This window comes from Crocuta crocuta, unplaced genomic scaffold (genome assembly GCF_008692635.1).
Source record: "Crocuta crocuta isolate KB4526 unplaced genomic scaffold, BGI_CrCroc_1.0 scaffold179, whole genome shotgun sequence".
NCBI classification, from domain to species: Eukaryota; Metazoa; Chordata; class Mammalia; order Carnivora; family Hyaenidae; genus Crocuta; species Crocuta crocuta.
This window is the reverse complement of record NW_027551568.1, coordinates 2,946,985-2,964,077: the sequence shown is the minus strand read 5'-3', so window position 1 is coordinate 2,964,077 and position 17,093 is coordinate 2,946,985. Positions and strand designations below refer to the sequence as shown.

Genomic DNA, 17,093 nt, shown 5'->3' with positions numbered 1-17,093 from the left:
TTCTGTCGGTTGCCTATTAGTTTTATTGATTGTTTCCTTTGCCGTGCAGAAGCTTTTAATCTTGATGAGGTTCCAATAGTTTATTTTTGCTCTTGATTCTTTTGCTTTTGGGGATGTGTCAAGTAAGAAATTGCTGCGGTTGAGGTCAAGGAGGTTGTTTCCTGCTTTCTCCTCTAGGGTTTTGATGGTTTCCTGTCTCACATTCAGGTCCTTTATCCATTCTGAGTTTATTTTTGCAAAAACATTGGTTTTAAATGACGTATTGTGAAGATCGCGAAGTGTCTGAATCTCGTTAGGACGCTGTGTAGGAGGAGATCGGCTACAATTTGCTGGGTTCAGAATGTTGATGCAACAGGCAGGGCCTTGCCATCTGACGCGCTGTTGGCCCGGCTGTGATGCTGGCCGTGTGAACTGCAGATCATGTGCTCGTTAATGCAGGCCGTTTAAAGAGAACTAGACAAATTTAAGTCTGCATTGGTCTTTCCTGATTTTAAGTTGCGCACACCCCCGTTGAGCTGTCCTGCTTTCAGTGTTTTCATATATGTGTAAATAGAATCACAGATGCTTATTCAAGAATCAGAAAGATGGTAGAATTTACGTCTACTTTTGAGTACATAACGTCCACAAAGGGCTTGGGGTTCTGTCGTCGTAAGGAACGGCCTTGGACGGAAGTGTCCTCCGGTCTTCCTGCTTTGTTCTGATCAGGGAGTAGCAGGTGTGCTTACTTCCCTCAGTGGGGGAGGGGGTCATTCTTCAGTTTTAAAATTAAGAGGATTTTGAGTGGTTGTATGTATCCATTTTCCTTCCAGCTCTTACCAACAGACCCGGTCTCGGGGCCTGACTCGCATCATCTGTGATGGCCTGCTGCTTAGCCGAAAGAACAGGGTGTTTACATAGAGTTCCTAAGTCATAAAGTGAAGCTGTTCTCAGCTTAATTACAGGAGTTCTCAGAATGGTTGACCTGCCTGCTTAGTGAGATTTTCCTTGGCGTCTGAGCGTTTGTAGAAGGTAATCTCGTAATAGAAGGTGTATTGTTACCACCTAAACTGCGGCGGGGTTCCTGGCCTCACCCTCAGGTTCGTAGGGGTGCCGCAGCGCGTGCACGGGCCCGGGGTTGGGGTGCCTTGTGTCACATAGCAGATCAGCCTCAGGCCGCTCGCTGCCTCCTACCTGCTCCGTCTGCCCAGGTGGTGGCCGCTCCATCTCCCGTGGCTCCTGTGTACGTTTGTAGAGAAGTGCATTCTGTTAGAAGCTTATTTAAATTTATTTTGAGAGGGAGAGAGAGCAGAGGAGGGGCAGAAAGAGAGAGAGGGTCCCCCGCAGGCCCCACGCTGCCAGCGCAGAGCCCGACTCAGGCTCTGTGTCATGAACCGTGAGATCATGACCTGGGCTGAGATCAAGAGTCGGACATTTAACCGCCTGAGCCGCCCGGGCGCCCTGAGAAGCACATTTTTCAGGATCCAAAAGAGATGAGTCACCAGCATTTTTAGTTTCTCAAGTCACGACGCTGCACTCCTGCCCCTGGGCGGACACCGGTGCCTGTGAGGCCCCGGGGCTGAGCTTCCTGGGGGCTTCACCTCAGTAGCTCTGTGCTGCTTTACTGAACACAGGGTTTTATTTGTGTGTTTCTTTTAGGAAGGCGCAATCACACCCGGTGATAAGACCCTTTTCCCGGACGTTGATTGGGTGATTGGTAACCACTGTGATGAACTGACGCCATGGATACCTGTCATCGCAGCCAGGTGCATGGGGACGGATTTTGTTGCCTGAGCCTCAGCGTCCAAAGCTAGTCCTTGCGTCCGTCGAGCACTGAAGACGCAGCTGGTTCAAGCTGTGGAAATGATAATGTGCCGAACGTACTGGGCCAGGACGAGAGTCTAACTGCTTTTTTTTTTTTTAATGTTTATTTATTTTTGAGAGAGAGAGCGTGAGCAGGAGAGGGGCAGAGAGGGGGTAACAGGATCCGAAGCAGACTCCAGGCTCCGAGCTGTGAGCACAGAGCCCTATGTGGGGCTCGAACCCAAGAACCATGAGATCATGACCTGAGCCGAAGTCGGACACTCAACCGACTGAGCCACTCAGGCACTCCGTCTAACTGCTTGATTTTACTGCTTAAAATATGGTTAGAAAACACAAAGGTGCACCTGATTAGTGCTGGTGAAAGGTGGTCGGTTCTGCAGTATTTCTGTCCAGCATTGGGAGACGTCGTGTTTTGGAAGTTTTTGTCTGAGAACAGGAGTGTGTGTCTCCAGAGGGAAAACCCACCGACCCTGAGACGCCTCCCAGCAGCACTGGCCTCTCAGAGGGGGCTGTGCCCGTGGCCGTGCCGCTCGGTCAGGCGGGGACTTTGTGAACTCGGTCACGGTGGTGCCCATATATTTTGTTGCTGCGGCTCCTGATCCCAGTTTCTTCTGAATTGTCCAGCTCTCGGGGGGTAACGTAGGTCACAGAGCAGTCATAACCTTTGTCGCGGCCGCCCTTAAGATCTCACTCGCAGCCGAAATCCCCAAACACTCCGGGCAGGTTTAGTTTCAGTGGATCAGAATAGCTGTGGCGGGACGCGCTCTGTAAAGGTCGTTAGGGTCTGCCTACCTTCTGGAAGGATAGGCCGCGCTGTGTCGCCACCAGAAGTGGAATTAGGGAGAGCCGGGGTGCACTTTCTTGTCTGGAACCCAGTGGGGGGGTGCGGCAGATCCTCCTCTTTTGCCCTGATGTGCGATAGCCGTGTGGCCCTGTGCTGAAGTTTATATTTTGTTTTTTGTGGGTTGTGTTCGAAGGTCTTCCTACCGCTGCTGCTTCTTCGTCCTTCCCTGCTGCTTCTTCGACTTCGTGGGGAGGTATGCGCGGAGGCAGAGCAGCAAGACGCAGTACCGCGAGTACCTGGACTTCGTGGCAGAGGTGGGGCTGGCCTGCGGCTTTCGTGTCGAAGAGGATTGCCTGCGCATTCCCTCCACCAAAAGGGTGCGTCCTGACCACTGGGGTGTCCTTGGTGTCCTCGGTGGGCCGTCGGCCTCTGGGTGGAGGGTCCGGGGCCGTGTCACGGAGCCACAGGGGACCCTGTGGTGTTTGAAAGTGGGAGGTTCCAGGAGGTGCCTGTGCCTCAGCTGAGATCACAGCATTTCAGTCCCTGGTGGGGTCAGAGGGCTCGCTCTGTCCCTGCGCCGTGCCCCATCCCCCGCTCCCCCCCTTGGAGGCCTCTGGCCGTTCCTTCTCCGGGCCTGTAGCAGCTTCGCAGGAGCCCCGCCCTGGATCCTCATTTCCTTCCCAGAGCAGGCAGCAGCCAGACTTGAGCACAGCGTCCCCAGCTGGTTTGTCCGAGGCTGCATGCTTTGCCTCCCAGGTCCCCCAGGTCCCCGGTCATGGGCTGAACCTGAAGTTCGGTTCCAGCTTCGGAGTGGTTCAGTGTCTCATTGCGAGCCTCAGTCATCCCGATGTGCCTGCAGTGTGCTGTGCCCAGCAGCCGCTGGCCCTCTCTCGGTCTGTGACAGTGGCGGGCGTGCACCCTGGGACCTGCCAGCGGTCAGGGCGGACTCCGCAGCGTTGCCGCTCGTCCCCTGAGGAAGTGGTGGGAGGTCCTGCTGTCGGTTTCTGTTCATCTCTGAGAACTCCCAGCAGACTCTGCGGCTGTCGGCGGGCTTCTTTCCACCAGCGAAGCACAAAGCCCGTCATAGCCAGGTTATAAGCTTGATGGCTTGACGCGGTAGAAGGGACCAAGGACAGGTTCAGGCGAGCTCTTGGCTCTGGCACATCCTGGGCACATTGCGCTGCATCCCTGTCCTCGTCTGTCCGAGGGGAGGAGAAGCTCTCCTGGGTGCCTCTCGGGGACTAGATAGCACGGTGCCTTCACCATAGCGCTCCGTGGTGGCCGTGAGGGACCTATGGTGGCCTCAGGTACGTCATTGCTGCCGATGCCGCCACTGCTCACATCACCGTAAGAGTGTTCTTGAGGACTCCGCTTCGGAGCCACCATGTGCTTCTCCCAAAGGCCCTCTGCCTTAGCAGGCCCTGGCTGAGGCTGGGATGGGTCCTGGGTACTGCCAGAATTCGGGTCACGCCGGTGGGTGCCTGACTGGTGGTGGAGATCACGTGCCGGTCCTCAGCCTGTCTGAGCCTCGGCTCCCGTGTTACCCTTGGTTGGGAGCAGATGCAAGGGCACGTGTCCACAGAGGGCAGCTCTCCACCAGGCCTGGGTCCACCCGGCACGTTCATCCTGGCGCAGTTAGATCGCCAGCCCGGGACCACGCCTACAGCGGGTGGCAGAGCTGGAGGGCAGTCAGGGCGGCTCTCTGGTAATTAGATTCGCTTTCTTTCATTGCCTCTGACCTGGCCTTGCAGGTCATGGCCGGGGGGAGGTCCAGAGAGGCCGGGCCCAGGGCCGTATCACTCGCCCGGGGGCTCCAGCACGCAGGCAGCCTTCATCCCATGGGCACGTGCGAGGGCCGACAATGTGCAGAGTGGACATCCACGCTGTGCCAAGTGCTGCCTCCCCTCACTCTGTCAAGGTTGATAGAGGGACATCTCGTTTTGAGAGCTCTGGGTGCCGTCAGAGTCTGCACACGAGGTGGGTGTGCCTGAGGAAGGCTCTCACGAGTGCCGTCTTTGCAGCAGGCATGGCCGTGGGCTCAGTGTGTGTAGACGTGTGACCCGTGTCTGAAAGTCCGAGCCACGAGATCCTTCATGGACTTTGGCTCTTGGTTTACTTGGGACATTTATATTGGTGCTTGTTTTTAAAGTAGGCGTTTCTTTCATGATAAACGTCAAAACTTTGAATGTAATTTGCACCGCGGAATGAGAGACTGGCACGGAAGATGCTGACGAGCTGTGGGTTTCCCCCTGCAGGTGTGTGTCATTGGGAGGTGCAGAACGTACCCGCCCGCGGAGGAAGGCTCCATGGATGCGCAGAGGACCCGGTACATCAACAGCAGGCAGGGCCGCCCTGGGAGCCCACCCGGCCAGGAGTCAGTCCTGCCCGGCCCCCAGTCCGCTGCGGCATGTGCGGATCACCCCGATGGGTGCCGAGCCCCGGGTGCTGGGGCTGCTGAGGGCGGGGCGGAGGCGCGGGCCGCCGGACTCTGGCTGTCTGGATTCCAGCCGCGAGAAAAGGCCGAGCGCGTGAGGAATTGTGCCGCCCTCCCGCGAGATTTTGTTAACCGGGTGGTTTTGCAAGTGGCCCATTTGCTGTTGGACAGAGAGCAGTCGCACGCAGGAAGTTCTCCGAACGGGAGTGTGAAGGCCTGGAACCGAGGAGGTGAGTCCCCAGCGCCCGGCTGCGATGTCCTGCTGGGTTCCAGGCAGTGGCTCAGCCCTCCTTTGCGCCCAGCGTAGAATTGTGTGGTCATTTTTAATTACGTGTATTTTGAAGAGACCTTGATGGTAAACAGGCCACCTACATGTTTGTTTAAAAATTTTTCATACGGCTCTTCTTAGCACACAGGACGGCTCCCCCGGAGGATGGAGCCGAGGGCAGATGGTAGTGTTTGGGCCCATAAGTGACCTTTACTGTTGTGTCCAGGCTTCCGGGTGTAGAGCCACTCACCTCCCCTCTGTTGAAATGATCCAGACCAAAGGCAGGGTCCCGAACGCCAGGAGGGCATGCTATCCCCTTGAACATAAGATAGCATTTCGGAGATGTCGTGGTTTGATAAAAGGCGGCTCTCTTTGAAATCCCCCAAACGGCGGAAGTCAGACATGATAAAAGGAGAGTGCAACACCGGGTTCTCAAGTGGCATTTGGGAGAGTTAGGAACCCGAGTGTGGTTTTTGATGATTTTTGTCAAGTTGTGAAGCCACGCTGCCAGTCAGCACCAGAGGGCGCCGTGGAGCCGGCTGGGTCCCATGGTGCCGGAGACTTGCCTCTGAGATGTTGGTGTCACTGAGGAACAGGAGGAGCCCTTCCCGCAGCCTGTGGGCGGGGCTCCAGGGAGGAGGCGGGGCCAACCGGCCTCTGTGCTCCGATGTCCGACGTCCTGCCCGGGGTCCGCTTCATGCCGGCCTCCCTGGCCGCTGTGCAGCCGCTGCATGGCAGCGCCCTGAGGCCTCTCCTCTCCTCTGCGAGTCGCCCTACCCTGCTGGCGTCTGATCAGGGGAGCCTCTCTAGGGGTGAGGTGGGGTCCTGGCCAGAGCCCCCAGCCCCGTAGCTGCTGACAGGGCCGGAACTGGGTGCAAGCCAAGGGGCCGTGGGCCGTTGTGTGGGTCGGCACCTCACTTCCCAGTGCGCCCTGCTGAGGCGGGGGCTTCTGGCCAGGGCTCGAAGGGCACGGGGCCACAGCAGGTGGGCAGGAGCCTCAGAGACATCCGGGCAGATCTGGAAACGTGGAGTCTGGCCTTCACACCCCAGGGTAGCCCTGTCCTCTGCTGGGCCCTTTGGGCTTGATTGAGCTCGGGAGGCTCTGGCCTGTGCTGGGGACGGACCCTTGCTGGGCATACTGGTGTGTTCCCGGGCTCTGGGGGGACGGCCGGCGGACTGGTCATCAGATCTGCCGTGCGTTGGAAACACTTGTGGGGCTGGTGCTGCCCCCCCATGGGTCTCGGTGGTCTGCGGCTGGCCTGAGGCCGTCCCTCTGCCCGCCCATCTGCCCTGCGGGAGAAGCACGCTCCGGTGACGTGGACGTGGTCCTTGGCCTCTCAGCCCACAGGTGGTCTTCCCACCTTTCGGTTGCAACTGAAAGCAACCTCTCCAGCCTGCGTCTATGTGACGTGCAAGTGGGTCAGACCCCTGGACCCGCGTACCTCAGTCTGGGGTCTGCCCTCTGCAGGGCATGGCCGAGGGGGCCCAGGGCAGGCGGAGATGGTCCCTGCCCACACGCTTGGGTCAAGGCACGCACATGTCTAAGGGTGAGCAGCTGGGAGGGAGTAGCACCCGGGAGCGAGTGTGAGGCTGGAGCCGGGAGGGCAGCCCGGGAAGGCTGTCCGGGCCGAGTCCTGCTTGCTCTCGAGTGGCTTTGGGGCAGCTGAGAGGGGTATCCTGAAGGACGGTGGACGCTGGTAGACGGAATCACAGCCACAGGGGGCAGCCTCCCCTGGGCGTGCGGGGCAGGCTGTGCAGGAGTGCCGGGTTTCTGGGGCGGGGGGTGGGGCACCTGCGGAGTCGTTGGGTGGGAGTAGGTGAGCCCCAAAGTGCAGGGCCTGCGGTGGGAGGCCCCTGGCATCCCGGGTGCTGATGGCTCTGCCCACGCGTGGCCTCTGTGACATTTAAGTCATCTCCCAGTCCTTCCTGCTGACGTGCGCGAGGGGCTGGAGCCAACGGAAGGGCCCAGCAGCGAGCCTGTTTCACGGTTTCTGACCGCCTTTTCGTTGGTGCCGGGGAAACCCGGTTGTCAACAGGAAGTCTCTCGCTGGCAGAAGTGGCCGCGAAGCTGGACGCGGAGACCCTGCGGAGGCTGAAGCGGGAGTGCGGCGGCCTGCAGACGCTGCTCAGGAACAGCCACCAGGTGTTCGAAGGTAAGGGATTGAGCCTGTGTTTTTTATTCTTTTTTATTTTTGAGAGACAGTGTGTGCACACGAGCGAGAGGGGCAGAGAGAGAGGGAGAGAGTCTTAGCAGCCTCCACACTCAGTGAGGAGAGCCTGAGGCAGGACTCCATCTCACAACCTGCACCAAAATCAAGAGTCTGATGCTTAACCTTAACTGACTGAATCACCCAGGCGCCCCTCCCCCTGCGTTTCCTGTTAAGGAAAGTTTACGTTAGGGGAATTTGAGATTCCTAGGAGAGTGGGAGAAAGTACTGAGTTCCCCTCTGCCCATGCCCTGTGCCTGCCTGGCGTCTTCCACCCGATGGGACGTTAGCCACACCTCCTCTCTGATTCTCTCCAGTCCCATCAGGCACTGCGCCCCGCAGGCCTGGCCTTACCCCCGTCCGGGTGTGCTCACGCCTCACACGGAAGAAAGAGAGAGTCCGGAAGCCTGCTGGCTGGGTGCGCTGGAGGACTTCCTGAGGGGGGGAGGTTGTTAATTGCATTGGCCTTCGGCCTGCAGACTGGAAACATCCCGAGGTCCCCGCTGGGCCCTGGGCAGTTGTGGGGGACCCTGACTCCTGCCTGCTCCCCACCAGCATGCCTGCACTGTGCCCTTGGGGCCAGGCTGTCGCCGCTCCCTGCACCAGGGCTCGGGAGTCCAGGACCGCCAGGAGGGCGAGGGCCTGGGGCCTGTGCTCTTCTTCTCCGTCTGCACAACAAGGCAGCCACCGTCCCTGCCTCCTGGGGTCTGCGGTCTGATGGGGAGGGGACACGGAACAGGTGTTCACGTGGGTGCCTGGGGCTAAAAGAAGTTCTCTCAGGTAGAGTTCTCTTTAGGTTTTTGTTTTTGAGAGAAACAGAGACAGAGCACAAGCAGGGGAGGGGCGAAGGGAGAGGGAGACACAGAATCCAAACCAGGCTCCAGGCTCCGAGCTGTCAGCGCAGAGCTTGACACAGCGCTTGAACGCACGAGCCGTGAGATCATGACCTGAGCCGAAGCCCAACCGACTGCACCCCCGGCGCCCCTATTTAGAGTCGGCAGTGCACGTCTATCATCCAGGTGGTTGATGATTTGCTGTGTTTGTTTTTTGAAATCTCTTTCCGCCTTTGATCTTCATGGAAGTGTTTCGAGCATGGTGCGGCCTGCCTGCTCTCTCACTAAGTGCCTCGCTGGTGGCTGTGAAGATGGTGGCATCTCTTTCCCCACGCCAAGCCTGCCTGCTTGCTCCTGCCCCCATGCCGGTGCCCTGGCCTCTCTGGTGGCTTAGCCGTAGTTCTGGACCAGAGCTGGGGGTCTTTCCTAAACCGCTTCCCACCCGCCCCACCCAGTCCTGGCTCTCTGGGCTCCCAGGGTCTGCATGTGCTCCGTCACACGGCCTCCTGCATTTGGTCACGTCAACTAGGTAGATCATGAGCTCCCCGTGGATGGGGGCAGTCCGAGAGGCAGCCCGGAGCCCGTCTCTGGATGAAGAAGGGGAAGTGGCCCAGTGAGGAGGGCCCGCTTATCCAACCTCCTCGCAGGGGTAATGATGGGGGGAGACCATTGCGTCCCGGAGTCCCAATCCGTGCGGTGCTGTCATCACAGGAGGAGAGGGAGGCCCAAGGGCCTTGTGGAGGGATATGGGCAGCTGGCTGAGCCCCAGGACCTGGGCCTGTCCCCACCCCCCAACCTGCATGCTGCCTCGGCTGAGGGTGGTTGGCCGGTGGCTTGGGGCAGGAGGCCACAGCTGACGGAAGCACTTCTGTGCACTCCCAGCCTAAGGGAGTTGAGTACAGCCACCTTCTCGTCCCTGCCCGCGCATGTACATGCGAGAGCTGGGGCGTGCACAGCCCTCATACGTGCACATGAGAACTTGGGTGTGTGCACAACCCCTGTGTGCACATAAGAGCTCGGGTATGCACGGCCCCTATGTGCATGCAGGGAGAGCTCAGGTGTGCACGGCCCCCACATATGCACAGGAGAGCTCGGGTGTGCACGGCCCCCACATGTGCTTGGGAGAGCTCGGGTGTGCACCGGAGAGCTCAGGTGTGTACACAGCCCCTGTGTGTGATGTGAGAGCTCGGGTGTGCACCCCTGCAGTGCCTCTGGGTGGCCTCGTTGCCCTGTGGAGCCGGACTGATTTCATTTAGACCTGACTTGGCTGAGGAAGGGCTCACGATGGCACCAGGCCTCGGAAGCAGAGCCGGAAGCCCCGTATTTGAGGTGGGTGCAAACGCCGAGGCCTGCGGCTGGCAGCGCCCATTGAGGGGCAGAGAAGCCGGGAGGGGGCGGCCTTCCCGAGCAGGCGGTTCCTATGCAGGCTGCTCGGGCGGCTGCCTGGAATCTGGTCTCTAGTTCACAAGGCTTTTCTCGATTAAAATGCTCACTGTAACCGGGCAGGGCCGCTCTGTTTTTGCCAGCGCCTTATTTTGTTTGACTTTGTGAAATCATATTTTTTTTTTTTCACATTATAAATATGCATGTGGGCCATCACTTTCTGTGTGGTTGACATTGGGGGGCGTGTTTATTTTTGGAAATACTTCTGAGTAGGCGGCTCTGGGGCTGAGCTCTGAGTACACATTCTGCCTGCAGTCACACAGAAAATATGCACTGAAGCTGCGTGTATCTCTCAGGGCGTTTCATTGTATTTTTTTGAGGGTGTTTGAAATTTTAGTGGCTGGTCTCCAGTCGTGTTTACAGGATCCAGGGGTGGGATCGACTTCCAAGGCCCTCAGTTACTCCCACGCAGGCACCATGGCAGGAAGCCACCTCTTTGGGGTGGTGTGTAGGGTGCAGGCCTGGTGCGTGCTGGGGTCAGGGGTCAGGGCAGCCCCCCGGGGTGGCACGGGGGCGGCAGCGGCTGAGCAGTCCGTGCCCGTGGTGCCTTCCATCCCTGTGCCAGCCGCGTTGAACTTGTGGCCACAGCTGAACTCTGGGGACTTGCTCCGAGTCTCGAATGTTGAGGCTGGACTGGCAGCCCCGGGGCACGTCTGATCAGGGTCTGAGCCCGGAGCCCTGCTCGGGTAGATGGCCCACAGTGACTTTCGGGGACCGTCTACAACCAGTTCCCCAGGGCACTTTGGTGAAGGCAGCGTCTGCTGTGAGAAGGGGGGACGGCTGGACCCGCAGGTCTCGTGTGCCGTGTTCAACTGGTCCGAGGGGGTGTAACTCGGGGAGGGAACAGACGTCAGAGAAGTGAACTCGGGTGGCACGGACCTTGTTCCTGTGATTCCAGTGTTGAATCGGGAGCGTATGTATGTCTGTGGGGAGAGCCCCTGGCGGTCTGGCCTGGCAGCTGCAGCCTGCCAGCGCGGGCGCACCCAGAACGGGAGGGGGTGTCAGGGGTCGCCCTGGGTCCCGGGATGTCGGGGCCCATCCTCTGTCATTAGTGCTCACTCCTCGGGCCTTAGAAATCCTGGCGCCTCGGAGGCCTCCTAGCTCATGACACCACTGTGGAGGGCCTGCAGGGAGCCAGCCTGTCCTCGGGGAGGGACCCCTGCGGAGGCGGGGTCCGCCCCCAGCTTTGGCTCCCCCCACCCTCGCCCCAGGTTGCTCTTGAACACATCCGGGCCTGTGGGCCCTGCTGAGGGCTCCTTGCCTTTTGGGGTGCACGCCTGGTGGGAGTCTCGCCTCAGGCTCCTTTGGGACACGCTTTGGGGCCGCAGCGTCTGGCAGTGGGGCACCCGGTGGTTCCCGGTGATGGTTCCCAACCCGAGGTCCCGCACGGAGGCCGGGGTCAGCCCTGCGGGGAGCAGGCAGGAGGCCGGCTCCGAGGAGGGGACAGTCGTGCTGGCCCCGAGTAGGTGCCCTTGACCGCCCGTGCCCGAGGCACCCCCCGCAGCCCCTTTCTCTGGTTTAAGGGAAAATGGCTTCTACACGGCAGTCCGCGAGGACGTACTGCCATCACGCGCAGTGATCTGAGAGCAAGTCCTGCCTTCCGTCAGTGCTCTCACGCCCTCGTTAGCAGTCGGAGATCCGGTTTAGTTCAGGAAGTCTCCGTTCCCCCCGAGCTGTTCTGTCCACAGCTGGTCTCCATGTCCAGGGAGCCCGGGCGGCCTTAGCCACTTTGGGCACGTTTCCCTGGAGTTGCTGGCGTCCGGGGTGAAAGGTGGGCTGAAAGCCTGTGGCGAGTCTCGCCCGAGTTGGGGTGACCAGCTCAGGGGGCAGCTCAGTGGGGGGCCCGGTAGGCCGCTGGGGTCTTGCCACCCACCCCCCCCAGCGCTCCAGGCTGGCCTCTGACTCCCTGTTGATGTGGTCGCTCTCCCCCAACCCACCGTGTCCCCCACCTGCTGTCCCCCCACCTGCCGTGTCCCCCCCGCCATCTCCCCACCTGCTGGTGGGGGCTCTGGTTATGGGGGTGCCAGCAAACCCTCCTCTTCGCCTGCCTGGAAGGACCTTGCTCATTTGCTCCGACCAGAGGCGGGGCTCTCGGGACAGGTGGCCGTGCAGGTCCTGAACTTGTGCTCTCACGCCGTGGGCTCCCAGCCGTGGGCTCCCAGCCCTCGGCTTCCTTCCCCACAGGCCCCTCCTGCTGCTGTCCCCACCGCGCATCCCCGTGGTCACGTCCTGGGTCTTGTCACAGCACGCCCTCAGCTTCCCTACACCTCTTCACCCCTGCCCCGGTGACCCCTGCCCCCGCTGGCCCCTGCCCCCGATGACCCCTGCAGGCTCCCCCGCCTCCTCACTCCCCACCCCTCGCTGGGCCCTGCCTCCATGCTCCCCTTCAGGCTGCACTGCTGGCGTCGGGCGGGGCTGCCCGGCTGGAGATCCCCGTGCCTGGGCTTCTCTCTGCTGGGGCGCCGCTGCCCCGAGTCGGGCTCCACAGCTCCCTGCGAGTTGGTGCACTTGGAGGGTGACGCCTGGGCCGTGTCTCTCTCTCTCTGTCCTGAACCGCAGTTCTGAACGGGCGAGTTCACATCCGCGACTGGAGGCAAGAGCAGCTACGGAAGCAGCAGCGGCCAGAAGCGAAGGAAGCCAAGCGCCGGCTGTTCTCAGAAGCCTTCAAGACGCGCGCCTGCTGGTTTTTCAGCCACCACCCTGACGGCTGTGCCCTGCCCTCGGACTGCTGCCCGTTTGCCCACGGGCCGGAGGAGCTGCGGCCGGCCCGGATGCCCAGGAGGAAGCAGGTTCTGTGACGCAGGCCCGGCAGGGGGGCCGGGGCGCGGGGACAGCAGGCCAGGCTGGCTGGGTCAGCGACCCCGGGTTTCCGCCAGAGCGTGACCTTCTGTGACACACACTCATGCCGCTGCGGTGTCCAAGCCCTCGGTCTGCGTTGTGAGCAAGGTCACCCCTAACCACCCAGCCTCTACCTCGGGGAGAGCGCCCGGAGTTCTGCTTGCATCTCCTAGTTCTGGGGGTGGGGGATGTGCCTGGGCCGCCCGGCCCTCTCAGGGGCCCGCTTCCCACTCGCCTGGCCCCGTGAGAACGGCCTGCCCCAGGGAGCGCCGCCCTCCCGCCGCCTCACCCTGCCCTGGGAATCTGGCCACCAGGGCCATCGCCACGCTGGCGTTCTGGGAGAGCTGTCGCACTTGGATGTGCAGGTCACTTTTGTTACGGAGAATAAGAAATGCCCCTAATCTCCTCAGCTGCGTCACTCTCTGTGACGTGAAAAAGAAAATCCTAAGTGACACACAGTGAGGCCGGAAAATAGATTTATCACAGAGGCCAAAACCGCCCGCCTGCCCGCCCGCCCGCCTCTACCAGGTCACCTCCCTCCGAGTGCTGTTCGTCATTCCTTTGATTCTGGGGAGGAATCCAGTGTCCTTGTGTTTAACACTGTTTTCGGTTTCACGTGAAAGGCCGCGTCTCTACACACTGTCCGGCCTGTCGGCAAGGGCACCGTGCACGCACTCTGGGGCCTTTTGTCGTGTGGCTGTTCTTGGTTGACTCGTGACAATGACAGTAAATTCCTCCCTTTCCCCGAGCCGTGTCTCAGCGTGGCACAGCCCCAGGAGTGCCAGCCTGCAGGGGCGAGGGGCGAGGGGAGCAGCCGGCGGGCCTGGGGGCTGTGTCGTTTCCCGCCCCAGGCTCTCCCCGCATGAGGCTTCTGGGTGGTGCCCCGTGGGCTCTGATGGGCTTGGCCGGTGCGAGGAGCCCCCTTCTGCCGCTTCTGCAGGGCGTGCCAGCCTGGTGTGGGCAGCCGCGCCTGGCTGAGCAGAAGGAGAAGGGCCTGGGTTCCCAATGCTGGCGCCACAGCCTCCCCGCCTCCGGCCTCCATCACCGAGATGAGTGCCTTCGCCGGCGTGAGGCCAGCGAGTTGAGGTTTCCATTAACTCTCTGCCCAGCATGTGTGGGATGATTCCCATCGGAACAAGCCCTCCGGCCTCCCCGCTGTGGGATCAGGCCTGGGGCAGCCCCCCTTTCCCTCCCCTCAAAAGGGGAGCACCTCCTTACAGGGAGGTTTGAAGGGGGACTCCTTGCACAAGTCAGGTGCTCCACCAGCTGAGCCCCCAACACCCCCAGATGGTTTCCATCCTAACTAGTCTCTGAGCGGTTGGTGTGTCTCCCATTGCAGCCAGGTACTGTTAATCCTGTTCAGTGACCCGAGTTCTTCTGAAATTTCAGATACTATGGTTTTGTTCTTACAAGTAACTTCTCCTGAAATGTATTTTTTCAGCCTTTATCAGTTACACTTAAAGTCCTTTTTGGGGAGCCCTGGGGGCTCAGTCAGTGGGGCATCTGACTTCGGCTCAGGTCATGATGTCTCGGTCTATGAGTTCAAGCCCTGCATCGGGCTCTCTGCTGACAGCCCGGAGCCTAGAGCCTGCTTCAGATTCTGTGCTTTTATCTCTCTCTGTCTCTCAAATAAACACAAAAAATATTAAAATTCAAATCCTCTTTTGCCAGCCCAACATTTGGGTCGTCTGTGGGTCTGTTTTTATTGACTGTTTCTTCTCTTGACCATGAGTCACATTTTCCTGTTTCTCATGCAACCGGGTGTTTGTGTTCCTGCCTGTAACAGGCCGTGGGGATGATGTGGACGAGCTGAGAAACTCTCTGATCGCCCCAGGAAGAGAGCTGAGTTTTGTCCTCGCGCCCGTTCAGTCTGTCTGTGGTCACTCTGACTTGGTAGAGGCGCAAATGGGCGTCACGTTTGGCTGGGGCAGGTCTGTTTCGGCCCCTTGTCCGCACCCTGACGCCCGAGGGTGGCTCTTTCTTCTAAGATGGGCCTTTCTGGGGGAGGCTTGCTGGCCCTGAACCGCACAGCGTCTCCCCTCTGCCCCGCGGCAGCCGTGGGCTCTGTGCAGCTGCACTAGTAGCTCCTGTCCAGAACCTTCGTTCCCTCGGCTGCTTCTGTGCGATTCGGGGGAGCTCGCCTGCAGGTCGTGGGGCGCCTCCCTCTGTGCTCCCTTCCCTCCGGGACCGCCCCTCAGTTTCCAGGTGTTTTGGCCCCTCGAGTCCGTCCACGGGCTCCTCGGGTGCCGAGGACGCGTCTGTCCCCCTGACCTCTTCCCCGTGCACCGCGCGGCCCACATAGTGTCCTCGATGCATCACGCCTGTGGGACCCCTCCTGCTAGGGACAGACCTGCCAGGTCACCCCTGGTTCTGCTCCTCCGGTGTCTTTCATATCCAGCCTCATAGTTGCCGTTCGCAGAAGAGTCTGCCCTGCACAGACTACCCCACGATCACGGTAATTCAGGGCCCTGCGCCGCGGGCTTTGGAGGAAGCGATTACACGTCTGACCTCCCACTGTGATGGCCGGCGTGCAGAGTGTGAGCCTGGGAGCCACCAATAACGTCCATGCTCCTTCCTCCGCCTGGCCTGCGGCGCGCCCTCCACCCCGGGCCAGCCCTCAAGCTCAGCACCCCCTCGGGGGGGGGGGTCCTGCCCTCCGGGACTCCAGCCTGGACAGCTCCTCACTCCCCCCTGAACTCTCTAGACCTGCGCAGCCCAGCGGGACTTCTGCAGCGATGGGGTTTGTCCCGGATCCTCGCTGTCCAGCGTGGTGGCCCTGGGCCACACGCCATTTGAAATGTGGCCCTTGTGGCTGAGGAACTAAATTTCTAGCTTTATGCACTTGAGTTCAAGTTTAAATAGCCACACGTGGCTAGTGGCTAAAATGTGGGGCAGGGAGCTCCAGACCGTTGCTGCTCTGAATGTGGTCTCACCCAGGATCGGCCCCGTGTGGGGATTTATTGGCCGCGCGGCCCCTTTATGGCGCTCAGGACTGTCTGGTAAAACTTAGCACCCGCAGTGTCTACACCACCCGCCCGCATTTTCTGCCCCAGGACTTTGCTTCGTAGCCAGTGCTTTAGGCTTTGGAAATCCTTCAGGCAGTCAGTAGGGCTTAATCTTCGGGTAGATTTCCTTTTGAGAGCCAATTTTTGTTGTTGTTCATCCTTTAAATGAAAATACAGATTTTTTGTTTAATAACAAGAGTAAAGAAACGCAGACGTCGCCCTGCGTGAGGAGGAAATACCTCGGGAGAACTTGTCGAATTCCTCCATGGCAGCGGGGGTTCTGAGCCCAGCGCGACCGAGGCCCCGTGGCTGTGTGTGCGGGCGGGGACTTGAGGGGCCCCAGGGGTCACGCTCAGTCGTGCGTCCTCCGGCCTCCACATACGCCCACGCGCCCTTTCCCCTGTCCAGTGGGGTCTGCCCCCCAGGCCCTGCTCTGCCCTAGCCAGTGCCCGGCCCAGCCTTCCCCCGAGCTCTGTGCTGGAAGCTTGTGCCTGTGAAGTCGCCCCATTCTGTCCCTGTATGACGCCCAAGCCAGGTGACAGTCTGCTTCTCGTGGAGCATGTTGGGGGTCAGATCCTCAGGACGTGAGAAGCATGTAGCTTTTCACGGTTCCCGCTTTTGCAAGGGCTGCTAGGAAGCTCAGAAGCAAGTTGCATTTAGGTATCTGGGACACGGTGCTTTGAATTTCTGGTAACTTCTCTCTCCTTTCCACCTGTGGGGAGTGTCTGACGTGTCTCTGCCTTTGACATCCGTTCTTTCTCTTTACGTGTCCCACCGCCCTGATCCTCCGTGGAGGCATCCGTCGTGTAAAATACTAGCTGCAGCTCGCAGCTGCCCAGCTGCGTGGCCGCCTCTGCCCCACGTAGGAAACCTCAGGCTGCTCTTGGGTTCTTGTGCCTCAGCTGCACCGTCTGCAGAATGGGCCCAAGAGAAACAAGCTCGCAGAGCTGCTGGGGGGGTAAATATTTCGGGAAAAACACCCTTCCATGGTTGGAAGGAAGGAAGGGAGACAGGAAGAGCCAGCGCTTTTCTCCTTCGGTGCCACAGGCCTTCCTGGCTGATGAGGTCAAGTCCTCCACGGTCCTCCGCCCCTGACCCTGGGCTGGTGGTGACTACTCACCCGTTGAGGGGTCTCCGACCTGGGTCTCCTGGGGGGTCTGTTCAGCCGCACCAAAAAAAGGGCAACAAAACACATCTGTTGTGTTGGAGAGTGAGACTGGGCAGCTGGCACCGGCCGCTCTGGGTCTGCCTAGCACCCCCCCTACGTTTACGGGGCCCTCTCGGTGTGCTGAGGCCCCGCCCCTTTCTGAGCCCCTCCTCTCGGGCCTCCCCTCTGGCTGTGGGCTGCAGAGAGCACCCAACACCCTTCCACCAGGGAGCGCGCTGGGGCTGCCAGCTCGCAGCAGCCCTGGGGGACCCTGAGGACTGGGGGGTGGCTGGGGCTGAGTGTTGGGGCCCGGTTGGGGGAGGAGGGACAGTCC

The 17,093-nt window shown here is 60.2% G+C and overlaps 1 protein-coding gene across 1 annotated transcript in view; it reads left to right on the top strand.

Annotated features, from left to right (window-relative positions):
- The window catches only part of TRMT44 (tRNA methyltransferase 44 homolog), a 37,170-nt gene extending 22,897 nt beyond the window's left edge, over positions 1 to 14,273 (top strand). Inside the window, exons 9-13 of the mRNA XM_077750373.1 lie at positions 1,636 to 1,742; positions 2,778 to 2,961; positions 4,840 to 5,248; positions 7,323 to 7,439; positions 12,329 to 14,273. Of these exons, the coding sequence (XP_077606499.1) occupies positions 1,636 to 1,742; positions 2,778 to 2,961; positions 4,840 to 5,248; positions 7,323 to 7,439; positions 12,329 to 12,567 (1,056 nt within the window). The 3' untranslated portion in view covers positions 12,568 to 14,273. The remainder of the gene's footprint in view (positions 1 to 1,635; positions 1,743 to 2,777; positions 2,962 to 4,839; positions 5,249 to 7,322; positions 7,440 to 12,328) is intronic.
- The last annotated feature ends 2,820 nt before the right edge of the window (positions 14,274 to 17,093 follow it).